At 40.4% G+C, this 24,242-nt stretch overlaps 1 protein-coding gene across 4 annotated transcripts in view; it reads left to right on the top strand.

The window, feature by feature from the left end:
* The window catches only part of Baz1a (bromodomain adjacent to zinc finger domain 1A), a 70,915-nt gene that overhangs the window by 26,056 nt on the left and 20,617 nt on the right, over positions 1 to 24,242 (top strand). For 3 of the 4 annotated variants that reach the window (XM_050138857.1, XM_050138858.1, XM_050138860.1), the window contains exons 5-17: positions 3,746 to 3,847; positions 8,058 to 8,145; positions 10,498 to 10,632; positions 12,363 to 12,462; positions 13,056 to 13,222; positions 13,777 to 13,872; positions 15,028 to 15,166; positions 16,300 to 16,446; positions 20,375 to 20,470; positions 20,598 to 20,822; positions 21,206 to 21,371; positions 21,554 to 21,661; positions 23,161 to 23,285. In XM_050138857.1, coding sequence (XP_049994814.1) covers positions 3,746 to 3,847; positions 8,058 to 8,145; positions 10,498 to 10,632; positions 12,363 to 12,462; positions 13,056 to 13,222; positions 13,777 to 13,872; positions 15,028 to 15,166; positions 16,300 to 16,446; positions 20,375 to 20,470; positions 20,598 to 20,822; positions 21,206 to 21,371; positions 21,554 to 21,661; positions 23,161 to 23,285 — 1,694 coding nt within the window. The remainder of the gene's footprint in view (positions 1 to 3,745; positions 3,848 to 8,057; positions 8,146 to 10,497; positions 10,633 to 12,362; positions 12,463 to 13,055; positions 13,223 to 13,776; positions 13,873 to 15,027; positions 15,167 to 16,299; positions 16,447 to 20,374; positions 20,471 to 20,597; positions 20,823 to 21,205; positions 21,372 to 21,553; positions 21,662 to 23,160; positions 23,286 to 24,242) is intronic. The other variant, XM_050138859.1, reaches the window with a different exon arrangement.

A 24,242-nucleotide genomic window follows, 5' to 3' on the forward strand; every position in this document is an offset into this window, starting at 1 on the left:
GCCTTTACATCCAAAGTGCTGGATTTACAAATAGACATGCACCATTATGCCTAGCTCACAGCCTTTAATCGTCTTATAATTAGAACAAGATGGAGATAACACTAGCCTAGGCAAGAGGTAACACCATAGGTTAGAATTATTTAAATCTTAGGTATCTGTGAGCCATTTTTATTAAAGTTAACTTCCTGGTTATTATTTATAGTACTAAATAAACATTTGAACTGTGTTTTAGAAGTGGTGAGACCAATGTATGTAATTACTTGTTAGGCAGTGGGCCTAACCATTCTGTCTGTATCCAAATGCTGAAATTTATCTGTAACCACAAGCTCTCTGAAAATTGAACTAGGGAGACACTTTTGGCTAAGATAGTAACAGCAATCTGAGTAAGGTGTGTCAAGTATGGGTGAGTTTGTTCTGTTGATTTTAAGATAGTGCTTCCTCTGTTCTGGGTGACAACTGCAGATTGAAACTTTCCTCTTCCCAGAATTCTTGTTACCCTGTGTTTACTTCCTGCCTGGTCACCCCGTCTATACTTCCTGCCTGGCTACTGGCCAATCAGTGTTTATTTAAAATATAAGTGATGGGGCACAAGACCATTATCCCACACCATGTAATTTTCTTTCTTCTTCTTCTTCTTCTTCTTCTTCTTCTTCTTCTTCTTCTTCTTCTTCTTCTTCTTCTTCTTCTTCTTCTTCTTCTTCTCCTCCTCCTCCTCCTCCTCCTCCTCCTCCTCCTCCTCCTCCTCCTCCTCCTCCTCCTCTTCCCTCCTCCTCCTCCTCCTCCTCCTCCTCCTCGTCCTCTTCTTCCTCTTCTTCTTCCTCTTCTTCCTCCTCCTCCTCTTCCTCCTCCTCCTCCTCCTCCTCCTCCTCCTCCTCCTCCTCCTCCTCCTCCTCCTCCTCTTCCCTCCTCCTCCTCCTCTTCCCTCCTCTTCCCTCCTCCCAGTCTGGGTCCAAAGTTGGCATCCTCCTGCCTCTGTCTCTTGAGTACTGGAGTTACATGTATGATCTACCACACCTAACTTATTTCAAAATTTTACATTCACTGAATTCCTTTTATGTGATATAATCTAGCTGTCATGGTAACTGGACTGTTAGTTAGGGTGATGAGGTTTTTAGAGAGAGAGAGGGTTGTGTGTGTGTGTGTCACTTTGCCTCCTGACAAAGTGATTGTCTATAGGTTCTCACTGCAGCAGGCTTCTAGTGAACCTAGCTTCATCTTTTTTTGTTTTTGTTTTTCAAGACAGGGTTTCTCAGTATATAGCTTTGGTTGTCTTTGAATTAGCTCTGTAGACCAGGCTGTCGAACTCACAGAAACCCACTTTTCTCTGCCTCTCTAGTGCTGGGATTAATGGCATATACCACCATTGCCTGGCTAACTTGATGATTTCTTAAAAAATAAGTTTCATATTGAAAATGCAATACATTATTTCCAGTCTATTGAAATTTTAATTTTTCCTTTATCAACTATAAATAAATTGCTATTTGGTAGAATGTTTGTGTGTGAGAGAGAAACATTTATGTAACATATCTTGTTGTGAATAAATACAATAAACTTTCCCCAGTATCTGTGGGAAGATTTCTTCCAGGAACTCACTACCACTCTTCTTGGCTGCACATGCTCAGTCAAACTCCTGATAGGAAGTGGCACAGTGTTGCATATGCATGTATTTGTTTATAGATTTCTTATCGTTTCAAATGCTTTGAAAAGTAGGCATTATGTTGTAGTGTTTGGTACAGATGAGCATCCCCCAAACCCCTAATACTTGGGTCTTTTGAGACAGGGTCTCACTATGCAGCATAGAGCGCCTTAGGTTAGATCAGGCTGACCTCGAACTTATAATGCTCCATCTCAGCCTCCCAAGTACTGGGATTGCAGGAGTACTCCACCTCTGGCCCCACATACTTTGGAGTGGTTTATTGAATCCCCTGATATAGTGGGCTGGCTAACTGGAGCAGTGATTTAACACCATAGGTGTATCTGGTGTGAGTGTGTTACTGCACAAACAGATCTGCCCTCATCGGTTCTCTGGTAACGGAGTGGCAGGTCAGCAGCTGTGATGGAGATGAAGTTCAAGGAAATCTCTCCTCTGTGTCAACCTAGGCATGGAGCAGCAAGAGAGGGCAGCAATTAAAATGGACATTAGCTCTGTATTCTCCCAGTTTGGTAGGTTAGTTCACATAATAGGAATCGTTTTTGTTGGGCTTTGGAGACCATACTTCCTTAGAAAGAAGGAAGTTACGATGTTTACCTCAAAGGAAGCTTCTTGAAAGGCCTGCAGCAAAGCTCCATTAACACTATTGCCACCCTCTCTGACTGAATGAGTCTCTGTCTCCTCATGGTCCTGCTTCTTGTGTTAAATGTGTACACTTTTACCACAGGCTCTTCAGTTTCTTTCTTCCTCGGTTTCCCTGGAACTTGCTCTATATATATACCAGGCTGGCCTCAAAGTCAGATCCGCCTACCTCTGCCTTCCAAGGGCTTAGATTAACAGTGTGGGCCACCACCTCCAGGCATATCTCCTAGCATTTTTATTTTAATAAAATAAAAATGACTTTTGTTATTACAATTAATATCTGGTTACTGCAGGCTTTCAACTGCTGAGTGAATGGTGAATGAGTAGATACATACACTTGTAGCATTAGTGAGACGTTAGTTGGAGTGAGGATTGGCTGAACTGTTTGTCATTTGTATACATGTGCTTTAGCTAGACAAGTATTCTACCATTGACTTTACTTTTATTTGGAGACAGGATTTCACTAAATTGCCCAAAATGACCTTGACTCAATTTGTAACCTTAATCGTATGCCTTAGCCTCATGAATAACTGGGTTCACAGACTTAAACCACCAGGCCCAAGCTTGCTACTATGAAGAAAGTTAAAAGCGATTTTAAGAAACCTATTTTTTTCCCTTTTCTTTTGAAGTACCCAGGCTAGCTTGTAACTTTCTATGTAGCTAAGAATGATGTTGAATTTCTGATCCTTACGCCTCCTAGCTCCCGAGTGCTGGAATTACAGACAGCATGCCCCTCTGCCCACTTTCCCTTTATTTTTCCTCATTTCTTCCCCTCCAAGTTTTCTGACACAGAGACTGGGTATAGCTCAGTTGGTAGAATATTTACTTACTAGCATGCATGTTCAATTCCCAACCACACATAAACTGAAAGTGGTAACACATGCCTGTAATCTAACAGTGGGCAGGTGAAAGCAAGGCCAGGAGTTAAAAGTTACTCTCGACTATGGAATGAGCTCAAAGCCAGCCCAAATCATCTGAGACCCTATCTATCTGTGTATGTGTATATATACACCATTTTTTAAAAATTGGATAGCATTTCACATTGTATTAGCCAAAACACTACAAGGCATGATTGAATCTTAGGTAGGCATTTTAATTATGCATTCAGTAAAATTCCCTTGAGTGAATAAAGTAGCTGGAAATTAATAAGTAGTATTTATTATTAGCTAATACAATGTGAAACACTATCTAACTTACAAAAATGTTAGTCCAAATAAAACCACATAAGATTGTATTATAGCTGGTGTAGAGTTTATCTCCAGTCACAGTACTTGGAGGCAGAGGCAGCTTGTTCTCTGTGAGTTCAAGGCCATCTAGAGTTATAGTGAGACTCTACTTCGAAAGAAAAAAAGAAAAAGATTCTGTTACTACAGTGAACAAAGAAATGAAGTCTTAAGAATCTCATGTTGGGAAATGACTAACTGATTTGGGTCTGTCCCCTCTTCTTTTTAGGAAGAAAAAAGATGCAGTTGATCCCTTATTATTCAGGTACAAGGTGCAGCCCACTAAAAAGGAAGTGTATGAGCCTGCTATCGTAAAAGCAACGCAAATCAGGTAAAACTCAATGTTTCCTTTATAGGCATCTAAATGAGAAATAAGTAAACAAGTGGAGAATGTTGCAAATAATTGATGGTGTTTTTAAATTAAGTGTACGTTTATATATTTAAAGCAGTAATAAAATGATCCTGAGCCCCTGGTTTGAATTAGTAACTAAGTCCGAGTGGTTTCCAAGCTAATGAGTTAAGGACTTTGTTAGTAGGCTGTCTGTTACACGAAGTACAAGCGTACATCATATTTGCTGTGTTCATCTCACTGTTCTCTCTCTCTGCCACAGTGGTCCCTTCCTCTTCCCAAATAGTCCCCTTCTACTTAAGTTTCATTAATGCATGTTCCCATCTGTTAGGATTCAGCTGTCTGTACTGGCCCGACCTTGGGGTATACGTCCTCAGCTGGAGCCACTAAGAGCACCACCTGCACACATTCACTATGTTTCCTTTTAAAAGGGTCCTGCCCACCTGCCATCTCTCCCCCTTTCTGTCTGTCTGTCTCTCCCTCTTCGGTTCTGCCGCTCCTGTCCCCAGAGGCAGGTCTCCCCTCTCCCCTCCCTCCCTTTTCCCATTCACTTTTCCCCAATAAAAAGCCCCTCCCCCTGAGCTCTGTCGCATGGCATCTCTGTCTCACATGCTGGTTTTTCTAAATTACACCACCGTTGATAGTACATATGGGCCCTTTCCCCCATGTTCACTAGTGTTTGTTTTGTTTTGGGGGGGTGGTGGTTGTTTTTGCTTGGGGAACAGGGTCCCACTGTGTAGTTGTGGCAGGCCTGAAACTCCTTATGGAAACCAACCTGATCTTGCACGCAAACTCGGAGATCTGCCTGCCTGTGCTTAAAGAGTGTAGCACCACAACTGCCCGTGCATTCTGTTTTCAAACACTTACTTATAATTATGGGGGGGTGCACATGACTGTGGGTGCTCATGGGTACCAGAGGTGTTAGATCACCCTGAAACTGGAGTTACAGGCAGCTGTGTGCCACTTGATCTGAGTACTGGGGACCAAACCTTGGCCCCAGCAAGAACAGCACATTTCCTTAACCACTGAACCCTCTCTCTCCAGCCCGTTTTTGCTTTGTTTTGCTTTCTTGATGGTAGCAATATTTTCTTGGATGAATAGAACCTTGATGTAGTTTTAATACGCATTGTCATGATGGCCAAGGATGTTGAACATTTTTTCATGTTTATTGACCATTTGTATTTCTTCAAGAACTGTTTAATTCAGTGACTTGTGTATTGTATGTTGTATTTTTTAGTTTGTATAGGGGTGTAGGTGTGGGGGTGTGCACTTGTATGTATGTGGAGGCCAGAAGTCAACTTAGGGTGTCATTCCTCAGAAGCCTTTTCTACTCTTGCTTTTTAAGATTGTAATTACAGCATTTCTTCCTTCCCTTCCCCCTTCTCCCTCCAAACATACCTCCCGTACACCACTCTCCACTGTTCTTCAAATTAATGGCCTCTTTTTTCTACTAATTTATATTCCTAAATATAACTTTGTTGAATCCATATAATGTTACTTGTATGTATATGTTCAAGACTGACGATTTGGCATTGAACAACCAGTTGGTGTGATCTTTCCTGATTTATTCATCTGTCAGTAGTTCTTTATTGTGTGTGTGTGTGCGCGCGCGCGCGCGCACGCTAAAGTTCTTAGGCACTGAAGACCTGCTTGGGCAGGAGGATTCTTGTCCCAAAGAGTCAGTGGGGGAAGAGAGGGAGGAGACAGGATGAATTGGGATGTCTGTGAGCAGCTTTAATTGAAAAGAGACTACACTTTTTGTTTTGTTTTGTTTTGTTTTTTGTTTTTCGAGACAGGGTTTCTCTGTAGCTTTGGAGCCTGTCCTGGAACTAGCTCTGTAGACCAGGCTGGTCTCGAACTCACAGAGATCCACCTGCCTCTGCCTCCCGAGTGCTGGGATTAAAGGCATGCGCCACCATCGCCGCAGGCTGAGACTACACTTTTTATACTGTATAGTTAAATAGGTTTAAAAGGGAGACAGGCTTGTGAGCTGGTGTGGCTTGAGGTCAGTAGTTGAGGAAGCTGGCCTTGACCTTGACAAAGAAAGAGCCACAAGTTCCTCTTGCTAAAGATGAGGGGAAAGACTGCCTTACCAAGCAGGTACTTTCCTCAAGCCTCCAAGGGAATGGAGACACTATCCTCCAGTTTCTTAGTCTTACTATATGGACCTCTCCCAAAAGGGAAGGTCCTTATGTCTCGTTCTTTTCCCTTCTGATTTCTGTGTATTTATTAACCGAACTCTTGCCGTTAATGGCCTCAGGCTCGGGATCTGAATTGTAGGCTTTTCATCCCTGGGATCAGAGGCATCTAGTAAATCTCCAACATTCTTGTTCTTGGTGTAATTAGGAGGGTACGATGGAATTTCTGGTTCTGTGGGGTTGTTTTTTCCCCCAAAGAATTATTTTGTTTAGAGAGGCTACCATTGTACACATTTTTTATAATTTATTTTTAATTGCATTGGTGTTTTGACTGCATGTATGTCTGTTTGAGGGTGTCAGATCTTGGAGTTACAGTTGTTAGCTGCCATATGGTCTAGAAGAGCAGTGTGCTCTTGACCCCGAGCCATTTCTCCAGCCCCCTTTGTACACATTTTTATTCTTTACCAAAGTCCCTACAAAATTTCTCAAAAGGAAAGGCATTAATATTGAGAATGATTAAAAATGAAAGTGAAAAGGTGCTGGAGAAGTGTGGTCTGTGATGTCGAAATACTGGAGCTTTGTCAAGCAGCACTGCTCGCCTGTGCCTGCGGCCTGTGCCACGCAGTTGTGGGGGGGGAGGGTCAGGGAGTGGTTCTTTCTTACCACCGTGTTGGTTCTGGGAATCAAACTTGGGTTGTTATGCTTGGTTTTGAGCGCTTTTACGTGATCCAAAGGAAAATTAAAATTGTTTGCTTGAAACTTAATTCTCTTTAATTTTTATCTCTCTAATTATTTGACTGTTGTATGAGGTTTAAATACAAAGGGCTTTAAATTTTGTTAGGATCGCTATTCAGTTTTGCTTTATCCATGTGAATTATTGATTAGTTGATGTTATGTCTTAACTAATCATTTTTGTTTTAATTTTTCTGTCAGTTTTGATTTTGTTTTGTTTTGTTTTGTTTTTAGAGACAGGATTTCTCTGTAGTTTTGAAGCCTGTTCTGGAACTCACTCTGTAGACCAGGCTGGCCTCCAGCTCAGAGATCCACCTGTCTGCCTCCCGAATGCTAGGAGTAAAGGTGTGCACCACCATCACCCAGCTTCAATTTATTTATTTTTTCCTTTTCTTGTTGTTTTTTTAAGGCATTTTAGTTTTTGTGCGTTGATATTTTGCCTGCATGTGTGTGTGAGGGTGCCAGATCCACTGGAACTGTAGTTACAGACAGTTGTGTGCTGCTGTGTAGGTATTGGGAATTGAACCTAGAACCTCTGAAAGAGCAGTCAGTGAGTGCTCTTACAATCTTAATTTTTAAAATAATAAAATTTTCCTACTTTCTTGTGTTTTTTTTTTTATTTTGATTTTCGTTTTGTTTTGTTTTATTTTTCGAGATGGTTTCTCTGTAGCTTTGGAGCCTGTCCTGGAACTAGCTCTTGTAGACCAGGCTGGCCTCGAACTTACAGAGATCTGCCTGCCTCTGCCACTCGAGTTCTGGGATTAAAAGCGTGCTCCACCACTGTCCGGCCTTATTTGTATTTTTAAACAACAAATACATACAATGTTTTTGTAGTAGGCTTTATAATTGATACGCTCAGGTTTTCTAAGTTCTGGCATATTCCCTGTCTGTAGAGTTTCTAATAAGGTCTACTAAGTTCCTTTAGAGGATGAGTATTCTCCCCTGTGTAAGTCCTTTCCTGGGCTTAAACGTCATGTTTTAACTTGAAGTAAAGATGAATGGACTTAGGGTGAAGTGTGTGACTCCACAGTCCACACTGCAGCTTTCAGGACAAGGCTGTTCTGTTTTTTTTTTTTTTTCTTTGCTTTGTTTTGTTTGATGTTTGGTTTTTCTTTTAAGTTCTTTTTTTTTGGAGGGTGGGGGAAGAGGTTGCAAAGACGAGGGCCAGTTTGAGGGACTAGGAGATACCTGGGATCGGAGTGCACGATGTGAAATCCACAAATAATCGGTAAAGGTTAAAAATTTTAAGCCTTATTTTAAATTTGTAGTGATTACGGAGTTCTAAATCACGTGTACTAATTCTACCCTTTTTCCTCCATCAGTCGAAGAAAACACCTATTTTCTCGTGATAAACTAAAGCTTTTTCTGAAGCAACACTGTGAACCACAAGATGGAATCATTAAAATTAAGGTAATGAAAATAGTGAAATTATTTATCAGGAAGAAATAAAAATAGCAATTGTATAGTGCTATAAATTCGTAATATTGCCAAAATGATATTTCAAAGATGGCTAAAATAGCTCTCATTTTATCTGAGGAACTGATTTTTAGTCCCTTTTAAATGTATTTTTGTTGAATTAAGTTTTGTTTTCAAAATTTTTAGGTGGCTCAGTTACTACCACTTTTTAATTATATAGATGGTCAGCCAAGACAGGTGAAAACAGGTGAGAACTTGAAAAGTTGCATCGTCAGTTAACTGCTTTCTAAGGGCATGAATCTGCCTTACAGAGAAGAGATGAACTCAGAATAATGCTACGTAAAAGCTGACGTAAGAGAGCTAACCACAGGCGTCCTAGACCAATACTAAGCCAGTGTATATTAGATTAGAGGGAAAATAAAGCTTTGTGTACCAGAGACTGGCCTTAAACTTCCGACCCTCCAGCCCTCTCCTACGTGCTGTGTTACAGGTGTGTCTCCATATGTGGAGTGGGGTTTGAATTTAGGGCTTCATGCGTGCTGAGCAAGCACTTAGCAACTGAACTGCATCTGCAGCCCTGAAAATCAAGATTTTAGAGACCTTCTATTGTGCATTAAATAAAAAGTCAAAAATGGTAAAATTAATTTTTTAATGTGAACTATTTAAATCATCCTGCATTCAAGAAGAAACCGCTCTGCTGCTCGTGTGGACTCTGCGTTCTCACAGGCAGGATGGCAGGAGTCCTAGTAGAGTCCAGTGTGAAATGTAATGGGCTCCTGAGTTATTAGAATGTCAGAACCAACGGTTTTAGATGCTAAAGCTTGTGTTCTACCAATAACATATACAAATTGTCTAGTAGAACTCTTCTTGGTTTGTTAATATCAACATTTTTGTAGCTTTGCTTTCCTGAAACTCTGTGAATGGCTTTTTTCTTTGAGGTAAAAAATTATAATCTGTCCATTAAACCGAATTAAATCAGGCTGGAGAGATGACTCAGGTTAAGAGCTCTGACTACTCTTCCAGAGGTCCTGAGTTCAATTCCCAGCAACCACGTGGTGGCTCACAGCCCTCTGTGATGAGATCTGGTGCCCTCTTCTGGGGTGCATGCACACACGCAGGCAGAACACTGTATACATAATAAATGTTAAAAAAAAAAAAAAACAACTTTACACTGGGCAGTGGTGGCACACGTCTTTAATCCCAGCACTTGAGAGGCAGAGACAGAGAACTCTCTGAGTTCCAGGCCAGCCTGGTCTACAGAGCAAGTTCCAAGACGGGCTCCAAAGCTACAGAAATCCCTGTCTCGAAAAACCAATACATACATACATGAATAAATAACGTAAGTCATTGTCCAGTCCTGAAAAAATAATCCAGATGTTCAGTAGTTGGAAGATGGCTGAGACAGATTTACTGCGAGCTAGGTGGAAGTAATCCTACTGAGAAGACTGAGGCAGAGGAATTACACATGGGAGATTAATCTGGAATGTATTGAAGCATTATATTATGTTTTATATGCTAAGCAAAAACAAAATACAGGGGTTTTTTAAATGTCAAGTGCATGACTTGAATATAGCCAGGAATGGTGGGTGCATGCCTGTAATTTCAGCACTCGGGAGGGAGAGGCAGGCTAATGCCTGAATTCAAGACCAACCTAGTTTAAATAGCAAGTCAAGGCTAATTAGAGGTCCATAGTGAATAAAAACCAGAAAAGCTGAGGCAAAGCAGATTCAAACAAAACAGTGCCCTATAGAGATGGTTCATTGTTAAGAGCTAATTACTGCTCTTGCAGAGGACCTGAGTTTGGTTCCCAGAATGCACACTGGGTATTTACAACTAACTGCCTAACTCCAGCTCCAGGGGGATCCAGTGAGGTACCTGCCCTCAAAGGTACACACACACACACACACACACACACACACACACACACACACCAGTATTAAAAATTAATATAAAAGCCAGATTATATTGAAATAGTTTTTAGTATTGAAAAATCTGTAGAAACTTTATTGATCTTTTCTGGTATGGTGGTTTGGTTTTGTTAGACTGAGTCTCACGTAGGTGGACCTTATTCTACTCAGCCAAGAATGACCTTGAACTGATCCCCTTGTCCTACCTTGCAAATGCTGGATTACAGGCTCGCGTCACAGTATTCAGTTCATGGTGAACTTTAGTTTCCTTTCTGGTTGGTATCTCTCTGCTGAACTATTTAAAGTAAAAGAGACTACATAAATCAGCTACATAATGGCTTAATTTTTAACAGCATTCATAGTGGTCATATGACATTTGAGCATGCTGCATACAGTCCACTGATGTGTTGTTCCTATACCCTGTGTGTTTTTAATGAAGGCATCATCTCTTTCAACATACAACATAGCAGAGCAAGATTTTTCTTATTTCTTCCCTGATGATCCACCTACATTTATCTTCAGTCCTGCTAACAGACGAAGAGGAAGACCTCCCAAACGATTATATCTTGGTCAGGTAGGTGAGAAAAGGCCAAATGACCCTTCAGCTGTTAATAAAGCATACTTATACAATCAAGGACATGCTTGGTTCCTGTTACACCTGTACTCTGTAAGATGACTGTTTACTTCCTATGAGAAAATTTGAGTGGATGCCTTTTGTTTGTTTGTTTGTTTTTTTGTTGTTGTTTTTGTTTTTCGAGACAGGGTTTCTCTGTGGCTTTGGAGCCTGTCCTGGAACTAGCTCAGTAGACCAGGCTGGCCTCGAACTCACAGAGATCCGCCTGCCTCTGCCTCCTGAGTGCTGGGATTACAGGTGTGCACCACCACCACCCGGCTGCACGTATGCTTTCTTGACAACTGCTCAGCATTAAGATTTGTGAAGTTTCCAGTGTGGATTAAACATTCCCAGGAGACAGATTTTTATACCAAGGTAGGAAAAAGTGTACAGGCAATTACTAGGGAAAAACAAATGGGATGAAAAACTCAGGAAATAAGCTGTAAGATTGAAATATCCAGAGCAATTCTGACTAGAGGCTGTGATGAAGTAGTGCTTTACAAGCCAGCTTCTGCTGCCTCTGATGCTCGTCTGAGGGACACGGGAGGTGTAGCTACCCTTGTCACTCTTCCCATACTTTCTCTGTCCTTGGGGGTGAAAACTTTCTTCAGATAACCTTCAACATACTGGTTCAGTTGTAATTATCTTTCTCAGTGTTTGCAATTTCCACTTTGGGATCTAGCCCAATTTTGAGATTTGAAAGGTATCTCTTAGAATATTGAACTTCATTTTTTTTTTAAGAATATTGAACTTTAGCTGTTAAAACAGTTCTCATATTTTACTTCTTAAGATCTGACTTCCTAGACTTCTTAAGATCTGACTTTCCATGAGGAAAGGGACCAGGTCTGTCTTGTTTATCCACTGTGATTTAGCACTGGCCTAGTGCATAGCAGGTACTCAAATAGTAAATGAATTGTATGCTTTGTTAGGTTACAGTGTAAAGCAATACGTGCACATTAGGAAACGGGTGTGGTGCAAGGGAAGGAGAGAGGCAGGGTGATCACAGCAAGTCCAAGGCAGCTCGGCTTGTATGGGAACTTCCAGGCCAGCAAAGGAGCTACAGAGCAAGAATCCTGTTCCAAAATGAAATAAAAATTTGGTATTGCTTAATATTGACCAATCGTTCTGATATGTCTTTCGTATTTGATGTTTGTATCATCTAGTTTATAAAGTAATCTTAAGAATGTTTCTAATATATATTTTTTAGCTCTTGAAATATATATTTTCAGTTATTTTTCTAATTCATGTAAGTTTTGGAATTGACTCATGTTGTAGATATTACTACGATTAGAATTATTAAATGTGCATTTATAGCAGATTCAGAATTCATTTTAGTATTTTGAAAAGGTATAACTGGCCAAGTGGTAGCAGCACACACATTTAATCCCAGCACTTGGGAGGTAGAAGCAGGTGAATCTGTGAGTTCCAGGATAGTCGGGGTTGTTACACAGAAAAACCCTGTCTCAAAAAAAGAAAGAAAGAAAGAAAGAAAGAAAGAAAGAAAGAAAGAAAGAAAGAAAGAAAGAAAAGGTATGTTTTGTTTTGTTTTGTTTGTTGCTGTGCATCGGATCCCAGGGTTTGGGTCGCTATGTGTTAGGCAGGACTCTACCACAGTGGTGCACCCACAAGTCCTGGTGGGGGCTTTTAGGAGAACGTGTGATTTACCACTTGTTTCTTGGTTTATTTTTTAGGAAGACCACATTGTTAGTAAACAGACTATTACAGGTTGTCGGAGCAAAGCCACTAAAGAAAGAGACAAGCTTTTGAAACAAGAAGAAATGAAGGCACTAGGTGAGTTTTAACATTCTCCTAAACCCTATTTAAGGACTATTTCTCTGGGCCCAAGTGAGAAATATTTCTGAATGATATATCTATCTTTTTTTAGTTTTAGAATTATAAGCCTCCTCCCTCCAGATAACTGCCATTTTTTTTTCTAAATGAGACTTAACATCTTTTCAAATATACCATATTCCCAAGTAGACTGCTTAAAGCTAAGTTGAGCTAAAGTGATTTCAGGATTTAGAAGCTGCTGGAGGTCATTATATCTGAGTTCTCTATATATAGCCTTTACAAGACTGCCTCCCAGGAGAGTTCTAGATGACTCCATTGGGATTGGGAGGGGGTGTGGTTCCGTATCCTAACAAGTGGAGTATTTGATTGTCGTTCTTTGTATATGTTCTAGTGTCTTTGCTTTCAAACGCAGGATACGTTTGTTCTGGTGTGGGTAACTTATTGTTTAATCCATTATCTACTAGCCCTCTAGCTCTTCAAGAACTTGAGTCTCCACTAATTTCATTTAACCTAAAACCTAAATTAGATTTTTAAAAAAAGGGCCAAATGTCTGTTTTTGTCTGTGTACAGTTTTAAATTTGACCTCCCCACAGCTTTTGAAAAGGCTAAATTAAAGCGAGAAAAAGCAGACGCTTTGGAAGCAAGAAAAAAAGAAAAGGAAGATAAGGAGAAAAAGAGGGAAGAACTGAAGAAAATTGTAGAAGAAGAGCGACTAAAGAAAAAAGAAGAAAAGGAGCGACTTAAAATAGAGAGAGAAAAGGTATTCTCTGGCGTCTGCCTAAGATGTAATTCTTACCTGTAATATAAATTTGCATATTTAAGTGCATGGCTGATTTTTTTTAAATTAAATGTTTTTACCATCTTCATTCACATTTCTTCTGAGTCTGTGCATAGAACACTGATTTAAAAAGTTGTTTATCTCTGTTTTGCATCAGAAAATGTAATGACTGTTTTAAGGGTCACACATTCCTGTCTACTTGGCACTTCACAGTCATTTGCAGTCATCTGTGTGTAATTACAGTTCCAGAGGATTTTGTTTGCTTGTTTTTGAGACATGTAGCCTAGGCTAGCTCCACATTTGCTCAGTGCCAAGGACAACCTTGAATTCCTGCCAGTACCCCCAGGTACTGGAATTACAAATGTATGCCACCAAGCCTTGTTTTATGTGGTGTTGAGGATCCAGCCCAGGATGTATGACTACTGGGCAACTACTAGCCGAACTTCCCGGCTTCAGTGTTTATTAGCTGTTCTCGGGTCCTGTTGATACTGACTAATAAATGTCTTCTAATAATTTCTATTAACCTTTTTTGTTAGGAAAGAGAGAAATTGCGTGAAGAAAAGAGAAAATACATGGAATACTTAAAGCAGTGGAGCAAACCCAGGGAAGATATGGAATGTGATGACCTTAAGGTATGAGCGTGCGGTGTCTGACACAGATGTGTTTAGTTTGTTCTGTGCGGCTTTGCTGCCAAAATGCTTGGTTGAGCTGAGCATGGTGATGCATGCATTTAATCCAGCCATAGGGAGTCAGAGGCAGGTGGGTACATTTCTGTGATTTTGGGGCCAGCCTGGTCTACATACTGAAACACTATCTCAGAAAAAAAATTATATAATTTTTTTAAGATTTATTTATTATGTATACAGTATTCTACCTACATATATCCTTTAGGCCAGAAGAGAGCACCAGATCTCATTACAGATGGTTGTGAGCTACCATGTGGTTGCTGGGAATTGCACTCAGGACCCCTGGAAGAGCAGTCAGTGTTCTTAACCTCTGAGCCACCTCTCCAGCCCCAGAAAAAAAAAATTTTGGCGGATTATTTTTTTCCTCAGAGTGATGGGTGTCACTGTGTAGTCCAGGCAGCCTGGGGTTCCCCTCCACCTGTGTCACTCCAGTGTAAGTAGACCCTCAGCGGAGACATACTTTTTCCTCATGTGTAACCGAAGTGAAGCAGCCTGTTGTACAGATGCTCACTCTTAGCTTTCCAGGGTTGCTGTTTTTATAGCATGATTTCACGGTGGTGGCTGTTCTACAGAAACAACTGGTTCAGTCTTTATGATATCTGACATACAATAACTACTATAGCCAGGCATGCATTTAGGTTTATTGGGGGGTAAGAGAATAATAATTATGTTTATTTTCGGAAATAATCTAAAAGAATCTAAAAATTCTCATTCACTTCAGTTTATACAGAAGCATTCTAAGTCGTAGGTAGTCAGTTGTCCTCTGTATTACCAAGGTTCACATTGGCGATACCTGCACAGTTAGTCTATCTTCAGAATCAGAGCGTGATGGAAGATCTTTTTAATAGGAGACTTGGCAGGAGACGCTTCCACCTACGGCTGTTTCTTTCAGTAGAGGAAATGCCCTTTCCTCCTAGTTCCTTCCTATGGACTGTGGTTTAGTAAAACCCAGTTCCTAACTAAGTGCGGTAAACACCGGGGGTGAGGGCCACTAGTGCACGCGGACAGCTTTACTAGGTCAAGAGTGTGTTGTTAGGCTGTGCACCCCTTTAGCTTTCCTGCACCTGGCTCGGATATTACAAGGACTGTTTAACCTTGCAGGAACTTCCGGAACCAACTCCAGTGAAAACTAGACTACCTCCTGAGATCTTTGGTGATGCGCTGATGGTTCTGGAGTTCCTTCATGCTTTTGGGGAACTCTTTGATCTTCAAGATGAGTTTCCTGAGGGAGTGTCCTTAGGCAAGTACTCAATCACCTGTTGTGCTCTACAGTTTGCCCTGCCGTTTAGAGACTCCCATGTGATCGCAGTGAGAGTGCCTAGAAGTGGGGCCATGAAGGCTTGACTGACTAGTTGTTAAGATGCCATGTGTGCAGACTTTCTTCATGGACCTCCCACTAGAAAACATAAGCCACTAGCTAGGCTGAGAACCGCTATAAACTGCCTAGAGCTCAAGGGCTGGAGAGTAGACAGCTTCTGAGTAAGGAATGGCATGTGAGAGTTTAAAGACAGATATTGTCTGCTTCTAATTTAGGACTGATTTACCTGTGTGTTTAAAAGCACTGTATAAGCATTTATAATAGAGTTCAATATAAAAAGGGGATTGAATCAAATTTTAAATTTTTATCTAATAAATATTTCTAAGGTGCATGTAGAAAGCCTCCAAGATGGAATTGCATTATCATTCTTACTTTAATAAGAGTACATTGACCAATTGGGTTTTCAGATTCTTCAGTTTCTCCTTATGGGCTAAGTTTAAGGCATGAAGCATTATGCCTTATGAATCAAGAGCATTTTAGGTAAAATAAATTAGGGAAGAAACATTTAATACCTACACAATATTAGGATTAAAACAATAATGGTAATTACCTCTCCTGTACACTGTTGGGTAAACAACATCCCACATAGCTCTCATGAACAGGGGGACCAATTTGCTTTATTTATATTTGTTTATTTTGATTTTGAGACAGTATTACTGTATAGCTCTGGCTGGCTCGGAGCTTCCTGTGTACTCAGGTAGAACAATCTGCCTTCATCTGTGGCAGTCCTGCCCCTACCTCCAAACGTTAGCAACATATATCACCACATCCGTCGAAAATTGTATGTTTTTACATGTAGTTAAGGTTGTGCTTCGGCTTTAAATTATTGGTCCAGATGTTATATTTTGGGTTTCTTAGCACACCGACTTTGACTTATTTTTCTGTATTGAAATCATAATTTATTTTGGTTTAGATAATAGGTGGATCTACTCTCATAAGCAAACATGTAGGAGAACAACATAGGCTGATGTTGGTTGATTGTTTATTATTTTCCAGTGGAGTTGTTTTTCAGTCATGACAGAACTTTAAATTCCTTTTAAACGTTTTATTCGCAGAAGTGTTAGAGGAAGCTCTTGTAGGAAATGACAGTGAAGGCCCACTGTGTGAATTGCTTTTTTTCTTCCTGACTGCAATCTTCCAGGCCATGGCTGAAGAAGAGGAGGAAGTAGCCAAAGAGCAGATAACTGATGCTGACACCAAAGGTCAGAGTTCAGAATCATTGCTCATTGAACTGGTAGCGTTGTAGTAAAACTGGATTTGATGATTATTAAATCGTGATTATTAGGAAATACAGGAATTCAGTTTATCTGATGCTAAGTCATATTATGCTAACAATGTATTATCAGTTGTCTCTAAAACTTAACATTGGTGCAACCTGCTTCTGACAGCCTTTGAGGCACTTTCCCTGAGTTGTCTTCCTTTTTGTTTCTTCTCATTCACATTTCCCCTTGTAATTTTGAAGCATCTCATTGACTGTGTTGGGAAAACTTATACTCTCATTACTACATTCAACTATAGCACTATTGCTAATTTTATTTATTGTATATCTGATGCTTTTTACACTGACATTTGGGGGAAAAGTTTTTACCTTGATAGTTTGAATAGAAATTTTGTTCTTTAAACTCTATGCTTTTAAATACCCAAGGTCCATATATAGTATGTTAACATAGCAAAGCTTTCTTTTGTAGGAAACCCTTGGAAAACATCTAGACATGCTCAGAAGTCATAAGTACTAGACTGGTCCGGCTGTCTAGCCCACTTCCATTCTCAGATGCACACTTCCTTTTACTTTCTTAATAAACTGTCTCTATTTCTACCACTTAAACAGTATGTGTGGACACGATTACCTAGTCTCACACCACCTCACAGCGGGCATGGGAGAGCACACCCACAATGCCAGCACTTGGGAGATAGAGGCAAGAGGACCAGAAGCTGCTCAGGGTCATCCTCAGCAACACACCGAACTCAACACTGATTTGCCTCCCTGAGTAATATTCTGTGGATTCTGCCACACATGAGATTATGGACTAGGAGCTTGGTTAAATAATGCTTCAGCCTGTTTTGCAAGCATCTTCCTTAGGAAGTCATCCTGGGAGGTATATCAGCAGCAGAGCGTTGGTGCACAAAGATGAGACTTCCTCCAGTCTGGTAGATTTTTTTGTCCCTGGATAGTTTGAGTTCTGTGCCTAGTGAAAGGATCAAGAAGATATTGGTAAATACGTACTAATGTCGTCTGCCTCTGCCTTTATGGTGTGGGTTGAACTGAAATGTATTCTCTAGCTTAAGGCTAATCACCATATGTTCCATATCAAGGTTGTTTTAACGGTTCCATTTTCATCTTAGGTAATAAAGTCAATCAAATGAAAATAGTCAGATAGCCATTGTGTTGTATTAGCCAGTAACATTTTATAGTTGTTGGTAACACAATACATAAAGCTGTGTTTAGTCCAGCTTTTAAGAGAGCTGTTGTTTTGCCCTTTTGGAAGCTCTAGGGCAAAAATAAAAGTGGGTCTGGCACGATAGCTTAGGTAAGTTTAGCTAGCTAAGATGAGCTTGGTTAGATGAAAACACTTGCTGTGCAGGCCTGATGAGCAGCATTGAACCCCTAGGACCCATGGAATAAACAGAACCATCGTCCAAAGAAGTTTTCCTCTGACCTCTACATGCGTGCCTGCACTCTTACACACACACACACACACACGTAATAATAAGTAAAAATTTTTTTCAAAAGGAAGTAGAATGAAAAAGAAATGGTATGGAAAAAATCTGTTAATGCAAGGAAAAAATAGAAAGCTGGTGTTTGTGTTGCCAGTTTTTTCTATTAAGGATTTGGTCTGTAATATATATATACAGTATATGAATAGACAAGAGGGAGGAATTGGGTTAGTTTGTTGTTGTTCTATTTTTATTTTATTTATTTTATTTTATGTGCATTGGTATTTTGCCATAGGTGTCAGGTACCCTCGAACAGGAGTTACAGGCAGTTGTGAGCTGTCATGTGGGTGCTGGGAATTGAATCTTGGTCCTCTGGAAGAGCAACTAGTGCTCTTAGCTGTGAGCCGTCTCTCCAACCCCTGGTCTATACTTTCCTATAGCTCTCTTCCTCAGAACAATCTCAGATACAGAAATACAATACAGAGTTGATTTTTGGATAAATGCTCGATACAAAATAAAGGTTCCATTTGAAAATATAAATGTCGGAAATTGGAAAACAGCATGGTATTTCCCCCATCTTCCCCATTGCTGTTATTACTAGTCAAGATACACAGTTCAGTGATGGCAGCTGTCCCTCCCATCTCAATAACAGAAGTTTTCTACAGGCTTTCTGAAAACAGTGAAATAGAATTAATTTCTACTAGATACAGTTCAGCCAGGTAATACTGAAAAAATTATAAAGAGGTGCTTGGAATTCTCTAGAGTGCAGTATAGTAGATCGTACAGTTTAAGAGTACATGTTGTTGAGCTGGAAAAGATGGCTCAGCAGCTAAGAGCACTGGCCGCTCTTGCAGAGGACCCTGGTCTGAATCCCATCACCCCACATAGAAGCTAACAATTGTCTGTAACTCCAGTTCCATGGGATCTGGCCCCCCTCTTCTGACTTCCTTCAGCACTTGTACATACACTAAGGTGAACATACATTCATAAATTTTTTTAAATGTAATATGTAAATATTTAATATGTAAATACATATTTCTAACATCATTTTAATGTAATACATTAAACAATCATTCTGTTAATGGTTCATTTCTTAAGGCCTCTGTAGCCTTTGTTCTGATTTCCCCTAGATAAATGGTAGACGTTGGACATGATTAATACCTTCTGAGAAGGAGATCTAGCACACTTGTGTGACTCTGTCTAGTAGTGTGGGTTATCATAGTGCCTCTAGTGTTAAATTTGTTGTGGCTTTATATATATGTATGTGAAATTCTAGGTCTTGTATTTCCCTGGTAGGAAAAATACATTGTCTGTCATTTGGGTTATGTCTAGTAGGTGTGAGCTGGGCATTTGCAGTAATTTAATCAGGGAACCCTGTGTGGTCCTGTTTATGCTTTGTGTCTTAACTTCACCAGTAGCTGTGATCAGATTTGACCCCAGAGCTGCCTTTTTTTTGGAAACATTGGCCACTTTTCATTCTCTAATGTTCATTTCATCAATCTTGAAATTTTGCTATCACATGTTAGAATATTCTGGAAGCACCGAGCCAGATGAGCTTTTGCGTCACGGTGGCGTGCAGGAGAGGTGACAGGATGGATGGGCAGAATTCTCACCTCATCTCGTTTTAGCAAGACTTCCTAGGTGGAGCTTCTAATAAATATTTCATTAGAAAACTTAGGAATGGCTTCTCTAGACCCACCCTCAGATTAACTGGCTTGTCTGAAGGATGCACACTGCTTACTGGGAGTGCTAAGACCAGAATATGGCCTGCTGCCTGGAACAGCTTGTGAACACTGTTCTGGAATACAGCAGGCAAGCATGAGGGGTATAGTTGGCACTTGGATTCTTTATCTGTGTACTGTAATTGCAAGAATTGTTTATATGATGCTTATATATTTGTACCAGTAGATTTGCTCTTTTGTTCTACTGTAAGTTAAGCAGTTTTCAAGGCTAAAGTAATTCTTTAGAAAATACAGAGAAATCGTCCCCATGTTTCTTAGATTGACAGTAAGGAAATTTTAATGAAAAGGATGAATAATTGATAGCAGTGCTGGCTTTTAAAGTTCTTTGGGCAGTTTTTTCTAGGCCTATTTTGTGATGATTACAAGCTCTGTTTTGTTATGATTCAATCTTAAGATGTTTATAAGATTGGGTTTCTTTACTCAACTTTCAAAGTAGACTTTCTAAAGTTACATTGGAAAAGGGATTTGTTTTAATTCTAAAATACATTTGCCATTTTTGGAATATGAAAGTGCATCTTGTTGGTATTTTGGAAATTGTCTCTGTGTTAGTGTAAAGTCTGTGTTCCAGGATCTGTTGTAGGTGGAGCCCGAGAGGACGGGAATGATGCTGTGGTGGGCGTTGGCTCTGCTGAGGTCCCTCAATGTTAAGCTGTTTTGCTGTTTCTTTCATCGTTTTAAAGGGCATTCTTCCCAAATATTTTTGCACTAGAATAAAGTATTTATTTCCTTAAAGATTTATCAGAGGCTTTGGATGAAGATGTAGACCCCACAAAATCTGCACTGTCTGCAGTTGCATCTTTGGCCGCTGCATGGCCACAGTTACACCAGGGTATGTGTGGGCTTCATTTTATTTTATTTTTGTTTGGCATTTTATTTTAATTTATAAAGGTATATATTACATTGCTGAATATTCATTGTTTATTTTCTGAATGACTGTTTCGTTTTTAACAATATAGGCTGCAGTTTGAAAAGCCTGGATCTTGATAGCTGCACTCTTTCTGAGATCCTCAGACTGCACATCTTAGCTTCAGGTGCTGATGTCACATCAGCAAATGCAAAGTACCGCTATCAGAAGCGAGGGGGGTTTGACGCCACAGACGATGCCTGCATGGAGCTGCGACTGAGCAACCCGAGTCTGGTGAAGAAGCTGTCTAGCACTTCTGTGTATGATTTGACACCAGGTAAGCTGCAAGTTGGAATTTTCCTAACATGGTTCCTTCCTACCCAGCTCTTTTATCCAAAGAACTAACAAGCCAACAAGAAATTCCGGGTATAGATCAGTCATTCAAGAAAATAAGAAAAAAAACAGTCCATTGTTGGTAGGATCCGTTGGTTTTGGTTTGTTTGTTTGTTTATTTTGAGGCAGGATCTCACTAGTAGCCCTGGCTGACCTTGAATTCACAAAGATCTGCCTGCCTCTGCCTCCCAGGTGTTGGCATTAAACAAATGTGCCATCACATCTGCTGCTCCTTGTTCTTTATTAGGAGCACAAGTCAGAAATTGTCAAACACTGTTTTTTTTTTTTTCTTCTCATTGATAACACAGCATTTATCTATTTTGGCAGGAGAAAAAATGAAGATACTTCATGCTCTCTGTGGGAAGCTACTGACCCTAGTTTCTACTAGGGATTTCATTGAAGATTACGTTGATGTATTACGGCAGGCCAAGCAGGAATTCCGAGAGCTCAAGGCAGAACAACACCGCAAAGAGCGAGAAGCCACAGCTGCTCGGTAAGCAGTGCCCACTCACTGGCGTGTTGAGAGCTTGTGGGGTGTTCTCAGAGCGTGGGGGTAGGTTTCCCCAGCATAGTTTGTAAAAGCATTTGGAGCACTTTCTATAGCTTCGTAAAGACACGATGCTAAGTGAAACGTATCTTTGTCAGGTGGACTGTGATCTTTTATTTGACTTTCAGAATACGTAGAAGGAAAGAAGAAAAACTTAAGGAACAAGAACAGAAAATGAAAGAGAAGCAAGAGAAACTGAAGGAGGATGAACAGCGGAATTCAGCTGCAGATCTAGGGTATGGCTTAGTTTCATGCATGTGACTTTATTTATTCACCTCATATACAATAAAAATAAAGAATAAGAATAAAAATCAGACACTTGAAACTCTAAAATGCTTTCAGAGTTTAGAAATTTAATTTTTTGTAATTATGTTAAAAAGCTTATGAAATTTATATAGAGACTCCTATCAAGAATACATGGGTTAATTTTTTTAGCCTAATTTTTGAGAATATAAGAAATCATTTTCTCTTCTCCTTTCTTCCTCCCCTCCCCTCCCCTCTCCTCCCCTCTCCTCTTCTCTTCTCTTCAAGGCAGGTGTCTCTGTAGTCCTGGTTGTCCTGGAACTCACTCTGTAGACCAGGCTGCCTCTTGAGTACCAACACCACCCCTACCTGGCACATTTTCTCTTAAAATTAATGTCGTAAATGATAACTTTCTAGAAAACTTTCAGTGGTTATTTTTCTCCCTCCACGGCCACCCCAGCACAGTGCACACTGTTTTACCGTCCTCTGTGCCTTACAGGGATTAGATTGAAAGGTTGATTTCCATCATCCTTTGCAGATATCAAGATAGCCTCAAACATGAATCTTGTGCCTCTGCTTCCCAAGTATTAAGATTAGAGGCACATGGTTGCCATGGGCAGTCTTTTGGGAAAAGGGAATGGGAAATGGCTGTTAATGAATATGAGGTTTTTCTATCAGAATAATTCAAATATTGTAGGAATCAGATAGTGTTAGTGATTGTACAATGTCTTCTTAATCACTGTTCTATTGCTGTGAGGAGACACAATGAGCAAGGTAACTGTTGCTATTTAATTGTGGGCTTGCTTCCAGTTTCAGAAGGTTAACCCGCCATTGTCATGTTGGGAAGCAGGCAGGGCATGGTCCTTGAACAGTAGCTGAGAGTTGTGGGTCCTTATTCCCAGGCAGGAGGCTTTTTGAAACTGCACCAGGCTGGTCTTTTTGAAACCTCAAAGCTTGCCTACAATGACACAAGGCCACACCTCCTAATCTTTCCCTAAACAGTCTACAGAGCAAGGGCTAGACATTCAAATGTACGAGCCTGTGGAGGCCATTCTCATTCAAAACACCACAGGCAATCTTGGAAATATGCTAAAAACATCACTAAGTTGTTCCTTTGAAATAGTGATTTTCTTTTCTTTTTTATGAGAAGAGATTTGTTTGTTTATTTTGGAGCCTAGTCTTTCTACAAAGCCTGTGTAGATCAAATCAAGCACTAGCTGCTCTTGCAGAGAGGACACAGCTTTCATCCCCAGCAGCCATTTGGTACTGCAGGCAGTCAATACGGTCTGTAACTCCAGTTCCTAGGCATGCAGCCCCCTGCTGGCCTCTACAGGTAGCAGGAGCATACATGGTACATGTACATACATGCATGCAGAACACGTGCAACTCTTCACTTTTCTTCACTGCTCTAGGACCAAGCAGGGTTTTTCTCTCCTTTTTCTCATCCATATCCTGAGACACTTTACTTTAAACTCGTTCTTTTTCCTTTCAGGGAGGAAGGAAGGGAAGATTTTGACACTAGTACGGAGAGCAAAGAAATAGATGGGAAAGATCTGGACGCTGACGTGGTTACTGAGGATGAAGATGACCCAGGATCACTGAAAAGGAGCAGAAGAGGTACAGAAGGTCATTTACTGTTTCTTAGCTAGGTCTCAATTCAGCTCACACTCACTGTGTAGCCAGAACTGACCTTGCCTCTAAATGGTGGGATTCTAAGAATATGCTGCATGAATATCTGTGTGGTGTCTAAACATCTGCCTGACAGCTCATGGTGAGCCATAAAAATGACCAGTTTGTCATCAAATGTTATAAAAACACTGTTGTATTTCTGGGATTGTTTTGTTTTGTATTTCATCAAGACATCATACTACCCCTCACTACATAGTACATAACCCAGACTTGCCTGGAACTTACTTTTTCTTTTTCTTCTCCTTTTCCTTCTCTGTGTAGCCCTGGCCATCCCGGAACTTGCTCTGTAGACCAGGCTGGCCTCGAACTCAGAGATTCTCACCTGACTCAACCTCCCAAGTGCAGCAATTGAACCACTATGCCTATCATCTATAGATCAGTGTTTCCAAACTTCAAATGTTATTTGAGGGGGTGGGGATAGTTTGAGATAGGGTCTCACTCTGTAGCTCTGGCTGACTTGGAACTCACTGTAGACTAGGCTAGCCTCACCTGTCTCTGCCTTCTGAGTAACTTTAAATTTTAGTTAGCAAGTTTTATTACCTGGTTTTACTAGTTTTTCTCTATAATATATTAAAGCAATGGGCAGGCCTACACACAAAGATCTCTTGTTGTGTTTTCACATAACTTGTTCTGTGCATGCCAGAGAGGAGGAAATCTAGTGTGTCTTATTCTTAGGACACCAGTTCTGGTCAGTAAGGCCCCAGCTTCAAATACAGCTGCAGTAAGGGGTTGGGCTTCAGTATGTGAATCAGTCCATAGCACACTAAATGGTGGCTAGCTTTGTGTCTTTGTGTTCCATCTTTCTTCTCTCTCTCTCTCTCTCTCTCTCTCTCTCTCTCTCTCTCATAACAGCAAAACCCAAAGAAATAAAATATAATGATAATG

The sequence above is a fragment of the Alexandromys fortis genome, unplaced genomic scaffold (genome assembly GCF_014885135.2).
Source record: "Alexandromys fortis isolate MF-2015 unplaced genomic scaffold, M_Fortis_MF-2015_v1.1 scaffold_35, whole genome shotgun sequence".
NCBI classification, from domain to species: domain Eukaryota; kingdom Metazoa; phylum Chordata; class Mammalia; order Rodentia; family Cricetidae; genus Alexandromys; species Alexandromys fortis.